The sequence below is a fragment of the Molossus molossus genome, unplaced genomic scaffold (genome assembly GCF_014108415.1).
Source record: "Molossus molossus isolate mMolMol1 unplaced genomic scaffold, mMolMol1.p scaffold_m16_p_11, whole genome shotgun sequence".
Taxonomy (NCBI): domain Eukaryota; kingdom Metazoa; phylum Chordata; class Mammalia; order Chiroptera; family Molossidae; genus Molossus; species Molossus molossus.
Genome location: NW_023425346.1, coordinates 14,217,365 through 14,236,993, shown reverse-complemented (window position 1 = coordinate 14,236,993; position 19,629 = coordinate 14,217,365). Strand labels below are relative to the sequence as shown.

Here is a 19,629-nt window from a genome sequence, read left to right as displayed (position 1 = left end):
CCTATACTCACCCCTGCTAGGGCCAGAGATGGAATACCCAACCTGGGTATGTACCCTGACTGGGATCCAACCTGTGACTTTTTGGTGTAAGGATGATGCTCCAACCAACTGAGCCATACTGGCCAGGGCTTAACTGATTTTTAAGTAACAATAAACCCCCTTTACTGTGCAACAATATACCTCCTGATACAGTAATGTTGTGAAAGATGACTTTGAATTTTCAGTGTCACCTTAAATTTCCTATAGACTAATGTCTATCAAGTTTCATATACAACAAGTTAATGAAAGAGGACCTGGCTGAGTAGCTCAATTAATTAGAGCATCGTCCCAGCACACCAAGGTTTGGATTTGATCCCTGGTCAGGGCACATACACGAATCTACCAATGAGTGCATAAATAAGTGAAACAGCACATCAATGTTTCTTTCTCTCTCTGCACCCCTCTCTCTAAAAATAAATTTTAAAATAAAAAAAATAAGTTAATGAGATAAAGTATAAGAATGAGGACACCTACCTCACAGTGTTGTCATGAAGAGGATTGAAAGTTACTGAGAACTGCAAAAATCTAAGCAATTTATAGACCTTATGATAGATGGTAGGTCATTGATAGCTCCATTGTTGTTTCTAAGGTTATTAAAATAAATTTTTGAAAAAGTAAAAAAATTATATTCATTATTACATGATTATTCTGACTTTCTTCCAAAGTGTCTTATACATGAGCTGTGCAACATGGATGGACAGGGTGGGGCAAAAGTCAGTTTACAGTTGTTTGTATGGGAAATAATATAATAATTAATAAAAATAATACAAGAATAAACTTGTTTTGTGTACTCACAATTGTGAAAACTGACTTTTGCCCACCTTATATATAGGCAGAATCTCTAAGTGTTAGCATTGCCATATAATAGTATTTTCTCCCAGACTACTCTACCCTCTTGCAAATCTGGTTCAGAGAATAAACTACGTTATTTTAACCACAGTGCTCTGACCCCACCTGGGTGACCTAAAATTCAGTTCAGTTCTGGTACTTACCAGCCAGACCCAGGGCAGAACTCACAGAGTAAGGACTCCTGATTGTCCCCTCTTCAGGTAACAGCTTCAAATCTCCAGTTCCCAGGCTACCTGCCTTCCTGTGGAACCTGGCTACAGATTTGGCAGTTCCCACAATTCTCCTTTAGGTTTGATAATTTGATAGACTAACTCACAGAAAGTGCTATATAGTTGATCCTTGAACAACAGGGAGGGGCTGGGGTGCCAATCCCCACATGGTGGAACATTCTTGTATACCTTTGACTCTACAGTAGGTCCTTCACATTAGTGGATTCAACCAAGTGGGGATTGAAAACAGTAATTTTTATCCCCAGTTGGAAATCCATAGGTCGGATTGCAAAATGACTGTTTTCCAGCTTTATTTGTTAAATCTGCAGATATTGAACCCATGGATGTAACGGGTGGACTGTATTTACTACACATAAATAGATCAGCAGAGTTCAAACCAATGTTGTTCAAGGGTCAGTTGTATTTATGATTACTATAAAGGACACAAATGAAGGGTCTGAAGAAGAGGTAAATAGGATGAATTCAGAAGGTCCCAAATCTCTGTCTCTGTGGAGCTGGGGTGTGCCTCCTCCTACTATATTGATATGTTTAGTAACAAGGAAGCTTCTTCAAATCTTATCCTTCAGAGTTTTTTATCTGGGTTTCATCACCTAGGCATGATTGATTAAATCATTGGCCAAGTGATTGAACTTCATCTCCAGACCTTCCACCCACCCTGACCTCCAGGCAGCACTGGGAGTTCTAATTCTCTAATGAAGGACTTGGATCCACTGGTGGCCAGCTCCCATCCAGAAGCTGTCTAGCCACTCTCCCAGCCCCAAGAACCCACAGTCATTCATTAGCCTAAACCTGGAATGTTCAAAAGGGATTGGTTATTAATAGCAAAAGATACTGCCATTGCTCAGGAAATTCCAAGGACTTTGGAGCTCTGTCCCAGAACCTAGAAAATAAGCGCTAAATATATGTTTTATTTTCCATACAAAATTTCCCAAATACTTACTAGTCAGAGTTTCTTACCTTGTCCTTTGTGTTTTGGGAATTTCTAAGTAAGAAAACCTTAACCCCATCCTTTTCTCTTCTTCATGGAGAACAGTCTTATGAAAACTGCCTGGAAATAAGATGTAAAAAAATTGTTATAGATGTATATCTCTACACAAAGGAAGTTGCCTAAAATTTGTATATACTTTATTTCTTTGCATTTTGTTGGCTTTTAATACATTAACTCAATTTGTTTGCCTTCTCTTTAGACAGGAAGTTAAATATAATATCTAGTTCAAATAAAATTATTTCTCCCCTTTCAATGTATTTCTCCATTTTATTTTTACTTTTTCTGATATCAGTCTATTCAGTGATAAAATTCTAGGCACAAAAATCAATCAGGTACTGTGCCATTTTACATATAGTTTTGCATTCATAATCAATTATGTGTTTGTGTTTTGTGTTTTAATCTAGTTCCCTCTTGGAGTTTACTTAAGAGATTCCGTCTTTAATTTAAGTGTTTTATTTCAATATAAATATACAATTGGTAAGAAAAGTAAAGTCATAAAATCATGACAACACAGAATGTTGCTATTTCTTTTCATTTTGCTGCACATATAAAATCATTTTGGTTACTTAGGAAGTTCAATGAGTTTTTGCTTTTTATTTCATGAAAATATTAACATAGTTTTAAAGTAATAACATGTAAAAAAGATATGGCAGCAAATTTTTTTGTAGTGAAATGTCTACTGTAGCCTCTCTATCTCTATGCATCCATATAGTCACACACGCACATGCATATTTAATACAGGAATGAGAATGCCTATTTAACAGTGTTAAGAGGACTGAGCTTTTTTATATTGATATATCCAAATACATATTAATCTCTCTGTTATTAAAGATGATTCTTTTCTTTTGTTTTTAGGTAACCTTCAAAGCATCAAGACATTCAGTTTCACCAGATTTGAAATATGTTCTTCTGGCATATGATGTCAAACAGGTAAAGAAGTGATCTGCTTTGTTAAGACTGTCCTTTGTGATGCATTCAGGTGACATCCCCTGGTTTTCCTTGGTTATCTACTCATCTAGAGAAAACTTGGCATATCTAGTAGCTGCAGGGGTCACTGATGACCAGTACTGCCCAAGAGGAGTCTGTCAGCAATGTCCTTTCTTCCACACCTGGCTGGCAAATACCTGGGGCACTCTGCCAGGGGCAGTGGTGGTCCAGGTTCATCTCTTTCAGAGGGGAGTGTTTCGGGCTAGTGAATCTGAGAAATGGGAGACTTTGACATTTTCAGGATAACTTTATTCTGTACTTAAGTTTTCATGTATGTAGAGATTAGGAAATTTTCTCAACGGCTGTGCCATGACTGGCAGTGTAGATAATGTGAAGGGACTGGTGAAAACATTAATTTAGATTATGGTGAATGGTTTTTTTGGTGGTATTTAAGCATAAGTCTTATGGTTGTAGAAAATTCCACAAGTGGGACAAGCCAAAAAATTAATTCTGACAAATAAAATATTCTAACTGCCGTCAGGGTGTATGGTTCCACATCAGCTCTCCGGCGCCACTAGAGCAACATGGATGGTGGCTGAGGACTTTGTACTTAGATGTAATTTGCAGTATTAAAAAAGCAAAGTAAATGTTGAAAAGCTAGTTCAGCAGATTAGTTTCTGTGGAAAATAAGTAATTGGAAATCCTTCAAGAAAGTTTTATATGCTTTAGGACAGACAATAAAAATTTATAGACTTAAGGCAGGAAGCCTCATGTAATGCTTTGAAAGCTTTTGAGCACATAAAATTTCACACTTCAAAGGACCTTCTGTTGATGGTTTTAGTTGTTTGCATTACAAATGTACTATATTTTTAGATGAGCATGTTTTAATTTGAAGTATTTAATTTAAACTGATAAAAGTCATGGAGATTATTACAATCAAAGACATTTTTTCCAATAATATATCTTAGCCTTTACCTCCAACTTGGTGTGTTATCTCAATTTAATGACATTTTGAAAACCACAAGAAAAATACTTGACTTTTGTAAATAAAAATATTCCAATATCCCCAATATAAAAAAAAAATTTTTCTAAATAATTTTTATTTAAAATGAGTGCTATATTAAACTGATAATATACTTTTTAAAAATTACATCTTAGTAACTATAGTAATTAAGGCTAAATGGAACTGGTGGAGGGATAGACACATAAGTCAATAAAACAGAATAAGGAACCCAGACTAGTCCCATACAAATATGCCTAAATCATTTTGACAAATGTGCAAAAGCCATTTAATGGAGGGAAGGTGTCCTTTTCAACAAATGGTTCTGAGGCAATTGGACCTACATAGGCAAAACAAACAAAAGTGGATCAAATTCTTATACTACATAAAAACTCAAAATGAGTTAGGGATTTAAATGTAGAAATGTAAATCTAGAACTCTTTTAGGGGAAAAAAATGTAGCAGAAAATCTTGGGGTTCTATGGGTATGAAAATATTTCTTACACTATATCAAATTTATAGTGTATATATAAGAAAAAGTATTGTTCTGTGAAAGACCCGGTTATGAAAATTAAAATATAAGGTATAGACTGGGAGAGAATATTTGCAGTTCAGAAATTCAGCAAAGAACCAATATGTTGAATATATCAAGGCACTAACAGTCAAGAGTTATTTAAAAAAACAACAACTATATAATCAAAAAATGGGCAAAGCCATGAGACATTTCATTGAGGAAGACATACAGATGGCAAATGAAAACATAAAACCATAGTTAACATCATTAGCCATTAAAAATGCAAACTAAAACAAGAAAGACTGGCACTATACTCATTTCAGAACAGCTAAAATTTATATATATATATATATATAAATTTTATATACACCAAATGATGGCAAGCATGCGGGGAATGTATAATGGTAGGGCTACTCTGGAATTTAATGTATAAAATTAGATTAACTGTGGATATTTGGGTAAAATATGTCAAGAGTACATGAAAATATTATCAATAACAAAAATGTAAATTAACACCATTAATATATTAAGAAACTCTTAATATTGCCTCTCTCTCTCTCTCTTTTGCTCTTGGTTTAACTTCAGGAAAAAGTAGTTTATGATACATCAGGTCTGGATTATTTTAATAAGAAAAAATTTACCAAACTAAATTTCGCAATCTTATTCCACTATATCCATTACTCATTTTATTTATTCATCATCCGTGAGGTATAAATTACTTGTATAACATTGTGCAAGTTTGTGTGTGTGCTTGTGGGCGTGTGCAGACTGAATCAGCTCATTTAAGAAACATACACTCTGGCAGAAGTAATGTGACCAAACACATCTACCACACACAACAAGATAATCAAGTCGGAGGGAGATGTATACCCTGAACTTTGAAGATCAAATATGTTTTCCACAGTCACGCTAAACTTTTTTAAAAAATAAAATACATTTTATTATAATTTCTTATGAAGTTAAAACAGAGGTAACCCTTATAAATAAAGGATTATAAAACAACAAATGTTCATTCCATTGAAAATCAATAAAATCATCTAAAACATTTAAAAATTTAAGATAACAAACTGGATCCTCAGACAGCATTCCAGCATCTAGCATGCAATGTTCCTACAGTCATGGCTATAGGGGTTATATCAGCTTCTGAATTCTCAGGTGGAGAAAGATGAGCCAAGTGATTTTTTAAAGTAGCAAAACTGATCATTGCTCTTAACTTTCTGGTTCATTGTTTCTCAAATGTATAAATTTGCTATTTATAGTCTTTTGGTGGGCGGGGGCATCTTGTTTATTTGCATCATTTCCTATGCTTATTCTTATAGGAACTGGATGGCTCAACCCTAATGTTACAATCAGTGGGATGGTATCGAAACTCATAAAATCCTTGATATACCAAGGTTACAGGAAACTGATCTCCTAGAAACACTTCTTCAGGGTCCATAGGTAGATTATTATCAAATGCAATTGACTTGACTCTGACCAGGAACAGAGAGGGGCTGCATTGTACATATACTGACTGTTCTCCAGAGAAAGTCCAAATTAGAGAAAAAAGGAGGTGCAGCCCTCCAAACCCCAGAAAAACCTTCATCTGGCCAGATGCCAAAGCAAAATTCATTCAGGAAACAGGAAGCTCTTTTTTTTTTTTTTTTTTTTTTGGTTGGATACAGTGAACTTTATTGATGGTGCATGACAAAGTAGGGCTCCCAAGCCCCTCCTCTTCTTCAGGGGGTCTGAGATGGAAACCGCATGTCAGGAGATTCTCAGTGTGTTGGGGGAACGGTTTGGGGCAAGGAAGGCCTCCCCAACAGCTGAGGGCCTCTCTCCTTCTCACTGGGGCTGGTGGTCCAGGGGGCTGTTCCCCCTTGTAGGCCATGTGGACCATGAGGTCCACCCCCTTTTGATGTGGCCAAATTCATTTTCATACCAGGAAACGAGGTTGACAGAGTCGTCATTGAGGGTAGTGCCAGCCCTAGCATCAAAGGTGGAAGAGTGAGTGTCACAGATAAATGGAAATTATTCTAGATGGCAGACAACATAGAACTTCATGGAAGCAGCATTAAGTCCTTGAAGGATAGCATTCAATTCAGACTTGCCCACAGGTTGACAATTTGGAGAGGAAAAACAAACCTATAACCCTTGGTAAATCCAAATTAGAGAAGAACTCAAAGCCTCATTTTATTCTATACAGTTTATACTAAAGCAGCAAAATTAAATGTCATGTTGACCATGTGTATGTGCATGTATCTATGTGCACATGTGTATAATACCCATTAAGAAAGATGGAAAGAAACAATCACACAAACTTCAACCATCCAAACACATCCATCCTCTAAAATTATTATGGTATGTTTTATTTATTTTATCCCCTTTATACACAATAGTAGGGAAACAAGAGTTATCATATATTAAGCATATATTAAGTATTGTTTTAGGTAGATGTTATTATCCTGATTTTAGCAAGGAGAAAAGTCCATCTCCTTGAAAAGCTGGAAAATGCAGGATCAGTCAGATTTTGAAATTCACCCAAGGTCTTTCAAGTAGGAAATAATAGCTGCACCCTAGCAAGTTGGCTTTGTACAGTGATTTGTCTTTGTCTTCATTACCAGACAAATCTGCTGAACTAGAAAAGCTCAAATAAGGTCTGGATTCCAACTTGTAAATAGTCCGGTCACAGTGCTTAAACCTTGCTGCCTCTACTGACACCCCTTGGTGGTAGGTGGGATTATCTCTCATAGTTCAGTTCTTGTCTGACCCTTGTAGCATCTCAGTTGGTGACTTCATTTACACAGAAACAGATTCTAAAGCAAAGCAAACAGAAATCTTAGATGCATGCCCCTGAAATATGGGAAGGAGCAGGGAATCATGATATTTAACATTTCCCTCCTTTTTTAGATGTTATTTATGTAATTAACCCTGGTCAGGTGGCTCAGTTGGTTAGAGCATCTTCAATACACCAAAAGGTAGTGGGTTTGATTCCTGTCAGGGCATATACCTAGGTAATGGGTTGAATCCCTGGTTGGGGCATAGACAGGAGGCATCCTATCAATGTTTTTCTCACACCGATATTTCTGTCTCTCTCTCTCAATCAATAAATGTATATATTTGGATGAGGATTAAAAAAAAGTTTGCATGATCAAAGGTGAAATAAATAGGGGGAAAAAAAAAAAAGCCCTACCTCATATATCCAGATTGTCAAGGTTATCCAACTGTTTTTCAGGATGTAACAAATATTTGAGATAAATATTTCTAAAATAGAAGTATATTATGGGACCAAGAAAAGAGAACCCATTAACTGCTCTTTTCTTCCTGACTTGTGGCCATCAATATGAACACTGAATAATGTAGCACAGGGGAGTGTTCCTGCCTGCTTTCTCACATCCACACCTGGTCTGAAGGGTGGAGGAAGCATGCATGAAGAGTCCTGGGGAGAAAGAACAAGTACTGTGTGAGATCACATGTGTGTGGTTTTTTTTTTTTAAAAGCCAAACTTGTAAAGACAGAGAATAAAATGATGGTTCCCAGGGGATGTTGGATGAGGAGAAAGGACAGATGTATTTTTAGGGTTCAAACTTAGAACAAGAAGTAAATAAGCCCTAGAGATACAATGTTCAGTACAGTGAATTTAGACAACAATATTGTGTTATAATTATCAACTTACTAAGAGACTTAAACTTAATTATTCCAACTACTTAAAAGAACGGGTAATTATGTAACATGCTGATTGTGTAAGATGATAATAACCTTACAATGGCAATCATGTTACAGTATAGAAATGTATCAAATTAATAGGTTGTACACCTTAAATTTACACAAAGTTAAATGTCAAATATATTTCAATTTTAAAAAAAGAGTTCTGGGTATGGAAGTATAATGTGCTTACATGATCTCTAGCCAAATGAATGCTACAGCCTGCTAGCAGGTGTTCCTTTAATCACTCTCATGCCTTTTCATCAGTTTTCCACACTCACGCTAAACTAGTCTTTCTTTTCTTTTTTTTAAAAAATAAAATACATTTTATTATAATTCCTTATAAAGTTAAAACAGGCAGACCCTTCTAAATAAAAGATTGTAAAACAACAAATGTCCATTCCATTAAAAATCAAATCATCTAAAATATTTAAAAATTTAAGATAACAAACAGGGTCCTCAGACAGCATTCTGGCCTCTAGCATGTGATCCTCCTACAGTCACGGCTATAGGGGTTATATCAGCTTCTGAATTCTCAGGTGGAGAAAGATGAGCCACGTGTTAAAGTAGCAAAACTTATCATTGCTCTTAACTTTCTGGTTGATTGTTCCTCAAATGTATAAATTTGCCAGTTATAGTCTTTTGGTTGGGGGAGGGGGCACCTTGTTTATTTGCATCATTTCCTATGCTTATTCTTTTTTTTTTTTTCCTCACCCAAGGACATTTTTCCATTTTTTGTTCAGGTAGAGTGGGAGGGAGAGAGAGGAACAGAGAGAGAGAGAGAAACATCGATGTGAAGGGACACATCGAGTGGCTGCCACCCGCACAACCGACCAGGGCCGGGGACAAACTGCAACCGAGGTACACGCCCTTAGCAGGAACCGAACCTGGGTCTCTCAGGACCGCAGGCCGATGCTCTAACCGCTGAGCCAAACCGGCCAGGGCCTTATGCTTATTCTTACAGGAACTGGATGGCTCAACCCTAATGTTACAATCAGCGGGATGGTATTGAAACTCATAAAATCCTTGATATACAAAGGTTACAAGAAACTGACCTCCTAGAAATACTTCTTCAGGGTCCATAGGTAGATTATTATCAAATGCAGTTGACTTGACTCTGACCAGGAACAGAGAGGGGCTGCATTGTACATACACTGACTGTTCTCCAGAGCAAGTCCAAATTAAAGAAAAAAGGAGGTGCAGCCCTCCAAGCCCCAGAAAAACTTTCATCTGGCCAGATCCCAAGGCAACATCCATTCAGGAAACAGGTTTTTTTTGGGGGGTTGGATACAGTGAACTTTATTGATGGCCCATGACAAAGTAGGGCTCCCAAACCCCTCCTCTTCTTCAGGGGGTCTGAGATGGGAACTGGAAGTCAGGAGATTCTCAGTGTGTTGGGGGATCGATTTGGGGCAAGGAAGGCCTCCCCAACAGCTGAGGGCCTCTCTCCTTCTCACTGGGGCTGGTGGTCCAGGGGGCTCTTACCCCTTGTAGGCCATGTGGACCATGAGGTCCACCCCCTTTTGATGTGGCCAAATTCATATTCATACCAGGAAACTAGGTTGACAGAGGGGTCATTGAGGGCAGTGCCAGCCCCGGCATCAAAGGTGGCGGAGTAGGTGTCACTGTGAAAGTTGCAGGAGACAACCTGGTCCTCAGTATAGCCCAGGATCCCCAGAGGGGGCCCTCTGATGCCTGCTTCACTACCTGCCTGATGTCATTGTATTTGGCAGCTTTCTCGGGCAACAGGTCAGATCTACAACTGACACATTAGGGTTGGGGACACAGAAGGCCATGCCAGTGAGCTTCCTATTCAGCTCAGGGATGACCTTGCCCACAGCATTGGCAGCATCAGTAGAAGTAGGGATGATATTCTGGGAGCTTTTCTATCATCATGTCACAGCTTCCCAAAGAGGCCATCCACAGCTTTGTGGGTGACAGTGGTGGCATGGACTGTGGTCATAAGTCCCTCTATGATGACAAAGTTGTCATGGATGACCTTGGCCAAGGGGACCAGTCAGTTGGTAGTACAAGAAGCATTGCTGACAATCTGAGGGAGTAGTCATGATTCACACCCACCACAAACATGAGAGCATCCACAGAAGGGGCAGAGATGTTGACCCTCTTGGCTCCACCCTTCAAGTGAGCCTCAGCTTCCTCTGTGGTACTGAAGACACCAGTGGACACCACAGCATACTCAGCACCAGTATCACCCCGTTAGATAATTGGCAGGATCTCACTCCTGGAAGATAGAGATGGGCTTTCCGTTCATGACAAGCTTCCCATTCTCAGCCTTTACTGTGCCTTTGAACTTGCCATGAGTAGAATCATACTGGAACATGAAGACCATGTAGTTGAGGTCAATGAAGCGGTCATTGATGGCAACAATATTCACTTTGCCAGAGTTAAAAGCAGCCCTGGTGGCCAGGTGCCCAATACAGCAAAATCGGTTCGCTCCAACCTTCACCATTCTGTCTCACAGAAAGACGCGGCTCTGACAAATTAGAGAAGCAGAGAGCCTAAAATGATTTTTATAAAAAGAATCTGATTATTATTTTCTGTTTAAATTTTCCCAAAGCTTTCTGGGATAAAGACCAAACTTCATAACACAACTTATAAGGCCCTGCATGTCTTCCCAGCCTCACCTCCCACAACTCACCAGTTGCTTCCAGCACTTTTGGGATTTCCTAAGTCCCATCATGGGGCTTCCTCTATGCTTCTGCCTGGAGCAAACTCTTGCTCCATCACCTCTCCTTTAATTGATAATTTGTTCTTTTTCTTTAGATGTCAACAACGGAGTCATATTTTCCTCAAACATCAGAGGTCTCCCTCAGACTTCTCAGACTTGGTCAAATCCACTATGATAAGTTTCATAGTACTCTACCTGCTTTGTAAAATTGATTACAGCTGTAATTGTGTCTGACACAATGCCTGGCACAGTGTTTCTAAAGACAACGATAAGACCTTAAGTTATGAATTAATAAGCCAGAACCTCTAGCAAACATTTCTTAAAGTGGCCGGTGGAAGGAATTGGCGCTTCTTTATGCTTTCTTAGCATCTGGTACCTATGCACATCTTAATATTACTGTCATATCTAACATGTCCATTTATGAGTATATCCTCTTGACTAAAATATAAGACCCTTACCATCAGAAACTTCACTTCATTCATTTTACTGTCCATAGAGTTTTTTACAGCAAATGGGACATAGTACAGTCAAAGTTTGTAGAACTAAAGGGTTGATTCTCAGTCTTAGCTGCATATGAGAATCAACTAGAGGATTTAAAAAATTATTAATACTTAGGTCCCATCCTGAAGACATCCTAATTTATTGGTCTGGGATATAGCCCAAATATGGGCATTTTAAAAACTCCCCAGGAAATCGTAATGTGCAGCAAGGGTTGAAGACCACTGAATTTAAGTGAACTGGTCAATTCTACCTACTGAAGACTTTCCTGATTCCAAACAAGGGAAAGCCTACAGATAAAAATAAAAATATCAGCTTTTTCATACTGCACCTACTGTGTGCCAAGTCTTTATCTATATTCCCTTATTCCTACCAATTTATCTTTATAGAACTTGGTATTATTCTTATTTTTGGTAGAAATACAAAGGACATTCCCAGAGTTACTTAATGTGTCTTAGGCTTGAAACTTATTATTTTCTGCAACAGAAGTTCTTAATGTATAGTTCCAGGATCACCTGCTGCCCAGAACCACTGCAACAGAAACTCTGAGGTATGTCCTACAATCTGTGGTTTAACTAGCCCTCCAGGTGATGCTGAGGAATGCTCGCAATTAAGAATCACCTGTTTAGGTGGTCCAATGTCTTAAAATCCAAAGTGTTCTAACTAGAAAAGGCCTAAGTAGCAAGAACTTACCTATGTACATAACAATGCTTTTGAAAAAATACATAATTTAAGACAGATGACATACTAATTTTTTTCTTTCATATTTGAAAATAATTTGATCTTGGATTTAAGGTCCAACTGTTCCTTTCTGGACTTGGACACTGGTCTGGCCTCATTTGCACTTCCAGGTTGATTTGTAATCTGTTATGTTGTAATTATACGTAGCTTAGTAGGGAGTATATGGAATTTGGAACAACATATGTGAGTTTATATTTAAGCCACTCATGTTTAAATTTATGCTTGGAATGTTAACATGTGCATACACGTGCATATATTATGAGGATAGTCCCTTGGATGTTTACAAACTGAACACATCCCTCTATCACCCAGATCAAGAAGCAAAATATTACTGTGCTTCTTTCAGTTACTACCCACCACTGTTTCAGCTTTTCACAGCTTAGTTTTATCTGTGTATGTACTTTAGATAGATACGTACATACATATATACATACACACAATATGTATTATTTTACATGTCTTCTTATATTCAGCATAAGTTGGTGAAATATATTTATATCAATCAATACTTGGATACTGCTTCTCAGCCTTTTGGCTAAGACTAAGTATAGTATTTGTTCTTATGAGTTCAGTAGTTGGACAGTCCCTTATTCATTTCCCTACTCTATGGTATTCCACTACCTATATCAAAGTTTATCCATTCTACTGCTGATTGGACTGTAAAAAATGGGTATATTTATATGAATAATAGATTTTGGTTTTGGATTATTTCTCTAATTCTTTCTTTCCTATCCATTACCCTGTTTCTCCTTTGGCAACTATTTCAAAAGGAGACTGCAGTAGAGGGAGCACACCTTTGTTGAGTACTCAAATCACGCCTCAACTTAAACCTCCCCAAGTCCATGCTCCTTTGTTGGGGATACCATGTTTTGCAGAGGTCGAGACTTTGTGATGCTCTCTGCTGTAAGGACCCCACTTCCCAGCTGCAGAGCTGGGGCACAGTCCCATCATTCTAGGACCAAAGCCCTGGACTTTTGATCATATTGTCATTTTAAAAAAGCTTTTACATGTCTTTGTAGAATTATTCAATATTCTGGCATAATTATTTTTCTTTTCATTTCAAACAATATCAACTGTATTCTAAACTAACTGCAAGACAAATGGAATTTATATTGCATCTTATTATTTGCAACACCCAGGAAGCATTTATTATACTTCTCCAGACAGACTTATACATTTTATTTTTATATCTGCTTCTTAGAAGTTGCTTCTCAAAAATAGCCAACTAAATTATTGTAGAATGCATTTCAATGCCATAAATTTGAAAATATTCTTAAAGAAGAAACGTATATTTTAAATCTAGATATTATGAATCTTGATAATCGGAATATTTGTGGTTAAGAATTGTAATCTAGTATTTGACATTTTCCATATCAGAAAAAGTTATTTTTTTGTGTCATTCTGAGTTATGTTCAATCATAAATAGTATTTACAATCTAATTCCAGTTTATTCTGTACATTATTCCAATATGTTTGAAATTATTAGTCCATTTGAATTATTTAACAATTTGCATTTTTAAGCCATCCTTGAAAAGGCAATTGCTTTATATATATTTCTTTTTAAAGACATGCAAGTAGAAACAAGTATTTAAAAAAAACTCTTTAAAGTAATGCTCATTTATAATTTTTTTATTATTAGGATTAACAATACACATTAAATAGACTAATCAATAGTTTAATTAACTATTTATTTTACATTGTCAACTTCCTTATTATGTCTTATGTTTGGGAACAGACACTTTAATTAAATTATTGTTTTGGCATAATTAGAACTGTCCTTTATGCATAATGGGGCACCAGTCTTCATGAAAATAAGCTCTTTTCGAATGGAAAAGTAAAAGCAGAATGAATTTTTAACATTGTGTCTAACAGAAGGAGCAGTATTGGTGTCTATGCTCCAGAGCTGATGCTCTGCAAATGCACAGTATTGATTTTCTCCAGTTACATGCGTTCATTTCAGATTATGATCTTGCTGGTCTATAGCTCTGCAGACAAGGCCCTCTTTGTGATAAATATCTATTTTTACTAAGAAGTAGTCACTGTAAAATAAATCCTGCATACACTAGTGTCTGAAAAAGTAACTCTTCTTTAGTGAATCATCCAATTAATTTCTGGGTCTTAATATTTCAGAGATTTACAATTACAGACACATAGTTAAGAAGTCTGTGGGCATGGATGTTCTGGTCCTGGAATTGTCTAAGCTATTAAGATTCATACACCTGGGAACACTAATATTTCACATAATCCTATTACTAATAATCTCAGGGAAACTGCAGTGTAGAAAAGGGACTGTATTCAAATATACGGAACCTGAAGTTGACTCTGAGCCTCTTGCCTTCCGGTGCCCATAAAGGCATTTTCTATGTTCTGTGGCAGCTGCTGCTAAACTGCCATCCTAGTTAACCTCCTTATTGCTAAAGAGGGGTAATAACGCACGAAAAAGGGATCAATAGCAATTTTGGAAACTTTTTTTTTTGGTTAAAGAATCCTAAGAGGGAAAGAGAAAGGAAGAAAGAAAACTTAAGTTTTGGAAGACAGTATTTACAGCTTTCCCTTTTTGTAGTAGCTAATAATATGTTTATCAATTTATCACTCTTTCACCCACATGGCATTTGCTTTCATTTGACTTTGAAAATAATATGCTTATTACAGAGAATCTGAAAATACTAAAAAATACAAAGATAATTACAGCGCCTGTATTTATCTCGAGGAAAACCACTGTGAATGTATTGATTTATCTCATTCAAGTCCTGTTTATGTCATAGGAATGTATGTTTTTTCCGTTTATAGACAAAACCATTACAATCCTTGGAGAAACATTGTATTTGGAAAATACTGTTTACTAAGTATTAAGATCTTGTTCTGGTAACCTAATACTGTATAATTACTTCATAACTTAGTGGCCTAAAGCAGTAATTTATCATAATTATGGGTTCTGTGCATCAAAAATTCTGCAAGGGCTCGGTGTGCGGGTCCTACCTCTGTCCTCACATGCTTGCTCTCAGATGGCGGTGGGGCTGTGTCATCTGCAGGCCTGACAGAAGCTGGAGTGTCTGCTTCCAAGGTGGCTCACACACCGAGCTGCAGGTGAATCCTGGCTGATGACTGACAGCCTCAGTTTTTCTCCAGGTGGAACCCTCCACAGGGCTACCTGATGTCCTCATGGCACAATGGCTGGATTCTCCCAGAGTGGGGGGTACCAGGGAGCAGGTGGATTCTGCAAAGCTTTGACCGAGGCTGGAGACTCATAAACCTTCACTACCACTATATTCTCATCACCCGGGGGCAGCTGTGATTCCAGGGGGGCGGGGAGAGCACGAGGCCAGGGCAACCAGGAGGTGAGGGTCAGTGGCTGCCACAGATCCTGTGATGAAGGCATGAACTGCAGGGGCTTTGGACAGTCGGTCATGAAAATGTGGCAGTGCTGGTGGAGACTGCGTGCTGAGTGCTGGTGACGCAGGTGGCTCTACAGCTGGGTCACTACCCTCTGGTTAATCACTGTTGTGTGTGGGAGCCTCTGTCCGTATATCGCAAGTCTGTTTTATTTTCATGGTCCTTTTCTGTTCAATAGGATTAAACCTGTTTTAAATAAGCCAATCAATGAATCCTTATAAGAATTTTGAAACAGTAATCTAGAGTCAAGAGCTGAATGGGTAGACTACAGAATGAATATTACAGGTAATTTAGAAATGGGAATGCTGACCCAAGCCAGCACGTGTTCTATAAAAAACGTGGCTCTTAAAATAGAGGACAAGGAGTGGTAGCTGAGAGGCCAACTTAGGTATGTTATTGACTGTAAACGCAGTATAAATTTAGACTGTCGCATGAATTTATAAACACTGATATGTTTTTAGGCCAACTTAATGAAGTCAAACTATATAGAGCTGTGCTGTCCGGTCCCGTAGCCACAGGTAGCTGTGCAGTACTTGACGTGGTTAAACTGCATTGTGCTGTAAGTATAAAGAGACACTTTGTGCCCAGCAGGTGTGGCTCAGTGGACTGAGCAGCATCCCATGGACTGAGAGGTCCCAGTTCAATTTCCAATCAGGGCATATGCTCAGGTTGTGGGTTCGACCCACAGTGGGGTGTGTGCAGGAGGCAGCTGATCAATGTTTCCCTCTCTCTAAAAAAAAAAAAAAAAAAACTCACTCCAGATTTTGAAAGCTTAGTAAAAAAAGCGTAAAATATTAACAATGAATCAAAAATACAACATTGAAATAATATTTGTGTACTTCAGTTAAGTAAAATATATCAGTAATTGATTTCACCTGCTTCTATTTTTTTTTTTTTATCCTCACCCGAGGACACTTTTTCATTCTTTGTTCAGATAGAGCAGGAGGGAGGGAGAGAGAGAGAAACATCGATGTGAAAGGGACACATCGAGTGGCTGCCACCCGCACGACCAACCAGGGCCGGGGATAAACTGCAACCGAAGTACATGCCCTTAGCGGGAACCAAACCCCGGTCTCTCCGGACCGCAGGCCGACGCTCTAACCGCTGAGCCAAACGGGCCAGGGCTGCTTCTATTTTTTTTATTAATATGGCTCCAAAAAGTTCACACCTACATCTGGAGGGCTCATCTATTTCTGTTGCTGGTGCTGCCCTAGATCACTGGAGGCTCGTATTCTGGTACTCTGAGTGCAAACTGGAGAACAACTGGGATCCTGTACTCACCTGGAGACTTGTATATGAAAGGGTCATAATTCTCAAAGATTGAGAAATGTCAATGAAGCAATTAGATATGTAGTTATGGGAAGAGAAGACTTGAAAAATGTGGGAAGATTAATAGATATGTTGAATATTGAAGGGCTATCAAAGAGAAGAGAAATCAGATGTATTTCTCAAAGTAAAACTAGGGCCAATGATGTTAAATGGCCTCAGGAAGGTGGATTTTGGCTCAGCATAAAGAAGGCCTCTCTAACAATTGCTTGTTCGATAGTTCAGAGGCCAGTGTGGGAGACAGCATCTACTTTCTTTAGAAATTTCCCAAAGGTAGATGGATAAGTGTCCATTAGAGACATTGTGCAAAAAATTTTGAACAGGTAGACAGTGTTGGGATAGTTAAATTTCAAGAAAGATAACCATTTTCTCTCTGAAATATATCATACCATAAACAAGAAAGAAAGAGATGGGTGACTCTCGAGCCAATATGTCAAGTTTGAAATCTTGCAGAAAAGACAGTCCCTAACACCTCTTGCTAGAGTTTTCAAACAAAAGCAGTAGAGTCTGCTTTATTTAATATATATATATATATATATATATATATATATATATATTTTTTTTTTTTTTTTGGTATATGCCCCTAGCAAGAACCAAACCTGAACCTGGGACCCTGGGACTCTCTGGTGTGCAGGCCGATGCTCCAACCACTGAGCCAAACCCACCAGAGCTAATGATATACATTTTGAATAGGATCAAAAACAGGGTTACTTTCAGAAAACATTAACAATAATCCTTAGTGAAATAAAAAACTTAACAAAAAAGAGTATGCACACCTAAAAAGAAATACACAAGTAGTGTTTTTTGATTGTTCCAAGAAATAACATCTGCTATCTAATTGGAGTTTACACTAATTAACTTTTAATTGTTATAATGTTGCCTATTTAAAAAAGAAAACAATTAAACCTTGGGTTGGTAATTAACCAGCTCAAAGACAGTGTGTGGTGTAAGGGCCTCTTAATTAGCCAAATGGAAAGGAACTTAGCATTTCTGAAGAAAGAGGTAGTAGAGGATGTATTTCCAGTAATGAAGCTATCAGTTTTTAAAAGATGTCAGCCAGCAAATGACCAAGGCTTATGGTAAAAACTTGACAAAAAAGCTAAATTTTTGTTTACATATGAGATTTAACTCAGTGTACCTGAAACCTAATGGAGTATTGCATATAGTACTTAAATTTACTTATTTATACTTAATTAAGTTTAATTTAAATTTTTATACAGTTTTCTACCCTTGTTCCTTTGAGATCATTTGAGACTAACTGGAGCTTAATCTGTGTGGCATCCCCAACACCAAGAACCATGCCAGGGCACACTACTGTCATTTGTGAGTGATTGGGGGAGTTGGGAGACAAAGCTTCACCACTCAGAGAGAAAGAACAGATTCCCTGCATTTTATAATTTAAATTTTACATTTTTAATTATAATTTATATTCAATATTATTTTATATTAGTTTCAGGTGTACAGAATAGTGGTTAGACAGTCATATATTTTACAAAGTGTTCCCCTTGGTAATTCTAGAACCACCTGGCAACATACATAGTTATTACAGTTATTGACTATATTCCCTATGCTGTACTTTATATCCCTGTGACTTATTTTGTAACTAGTGGTACTTCTAAATTCCTTCACCTTTTTTACCCAGCCTCTCAACTGCCCTACCCTCTGGCAAACTGCAGTTTGTTCTTTGTATCTATGAGTTTTTTTTCTGTTTTGTTTGTTTGTATATTTTGTTCTTTAGATTCCACATGTAAGTGAAATCATATGGTATTTGTCTTTCTCTGTCTGACTTATCCTCTAGGTTGTCACAAATGATAAGATTTTATTCTTTTTTATGGATGAGTAGTATTCCATTGTATTTATGTACTACATCTTCTTTATTCACTAGGTAACTGATGGGTACTGGCTTTCCTTCATATGTTGGCTATTAAAAATAATGCTTCGGCCCTGGCCAGTTTGGCTCAGCGGTTAGAGCGTCAGCCTGCGGTCTGGAGAGACCCGGGTTCCATTCCCGCTATGGGCACGTACCTCGGTTGCAGTTTGTCCCCGGCCCTGGTTTGGTCGTGCGGGTGGCAGCCACTCGATGTGTCCCTTTCACGTCGATCTTTTTCTCTCTCTCTCTCTCCCCCTCCCACTCTATCTGAACAAAAAATAAAAAAATGTCCTCGGGTGAGGATAATAATAATAATAATAATAATGCTTCAATGAATATAGGGGTGCATATATCACAAAATAGATTAAAACTTAAATGTAAGACTTGAAACCATAAAATTTCTAGAAGAAAACATAGACATTAAAATATCTGACATTGTTCTTAGCAATATATATTTTTTATATATCTCCTCAGGCAAGGGAAACAAAAGAGAAAATGAATAAAATGGAACTACATCAAACTATAAAGGTTTTGCTCAGCAAAAGAAGCCATCAACAAAATGAAAGGATGACTGAATGGGAGAAGATATTTGCTTAAGATACATCCAATAAGGGGTTAATATCCAAAATTTATAGAGAACTCATACAACTCAACACCAAAAAAAAAGAAAAACCCCAAACAATTCAATTAAAAAATGGGCAGAGGACCCGAAAAGACACTCTCCAAAGAGGACATATAGATGGTCAATAGGCATATGAAAAGATGCTCAATGTCACTAATCATCAGAGAAATGAAAATTAAAACCATGGAGATATTCCCTCACACGTGTCAGAATGGCTACCATCAATAAATCAACAAACATGTATTAACAAGCTTGTGGAG

At 37.6% G+C, this 19,629-nt stretch overlaps 1 protein-coding gene across 7 annotated transcripts in view; it reads left to right on the top strand.

The window, feature by feature from the left end:
* Positions 1–19,629, top strand: part of DPP10 (dipeptidyl peptidase like 10) — a 1,561,433-nt gene that overhangs the window by 1,155,399 nt on the left and 386,405 nt on the right. For all 7 annotated transcript variants that reach the window (XM_036253736.1, XM_036253738.1, XM_036253733.1 and 4 more), the window contains one exon: positions 2,962–3,036. In XM_036253736.1, the coding sequence (XP_036109629.1) occupies positions 2,962–3,036 (75 nt within the window). The remainder of the gene's footprint in view (positions 1–2,961; positions 3,037–19,629) is intronic.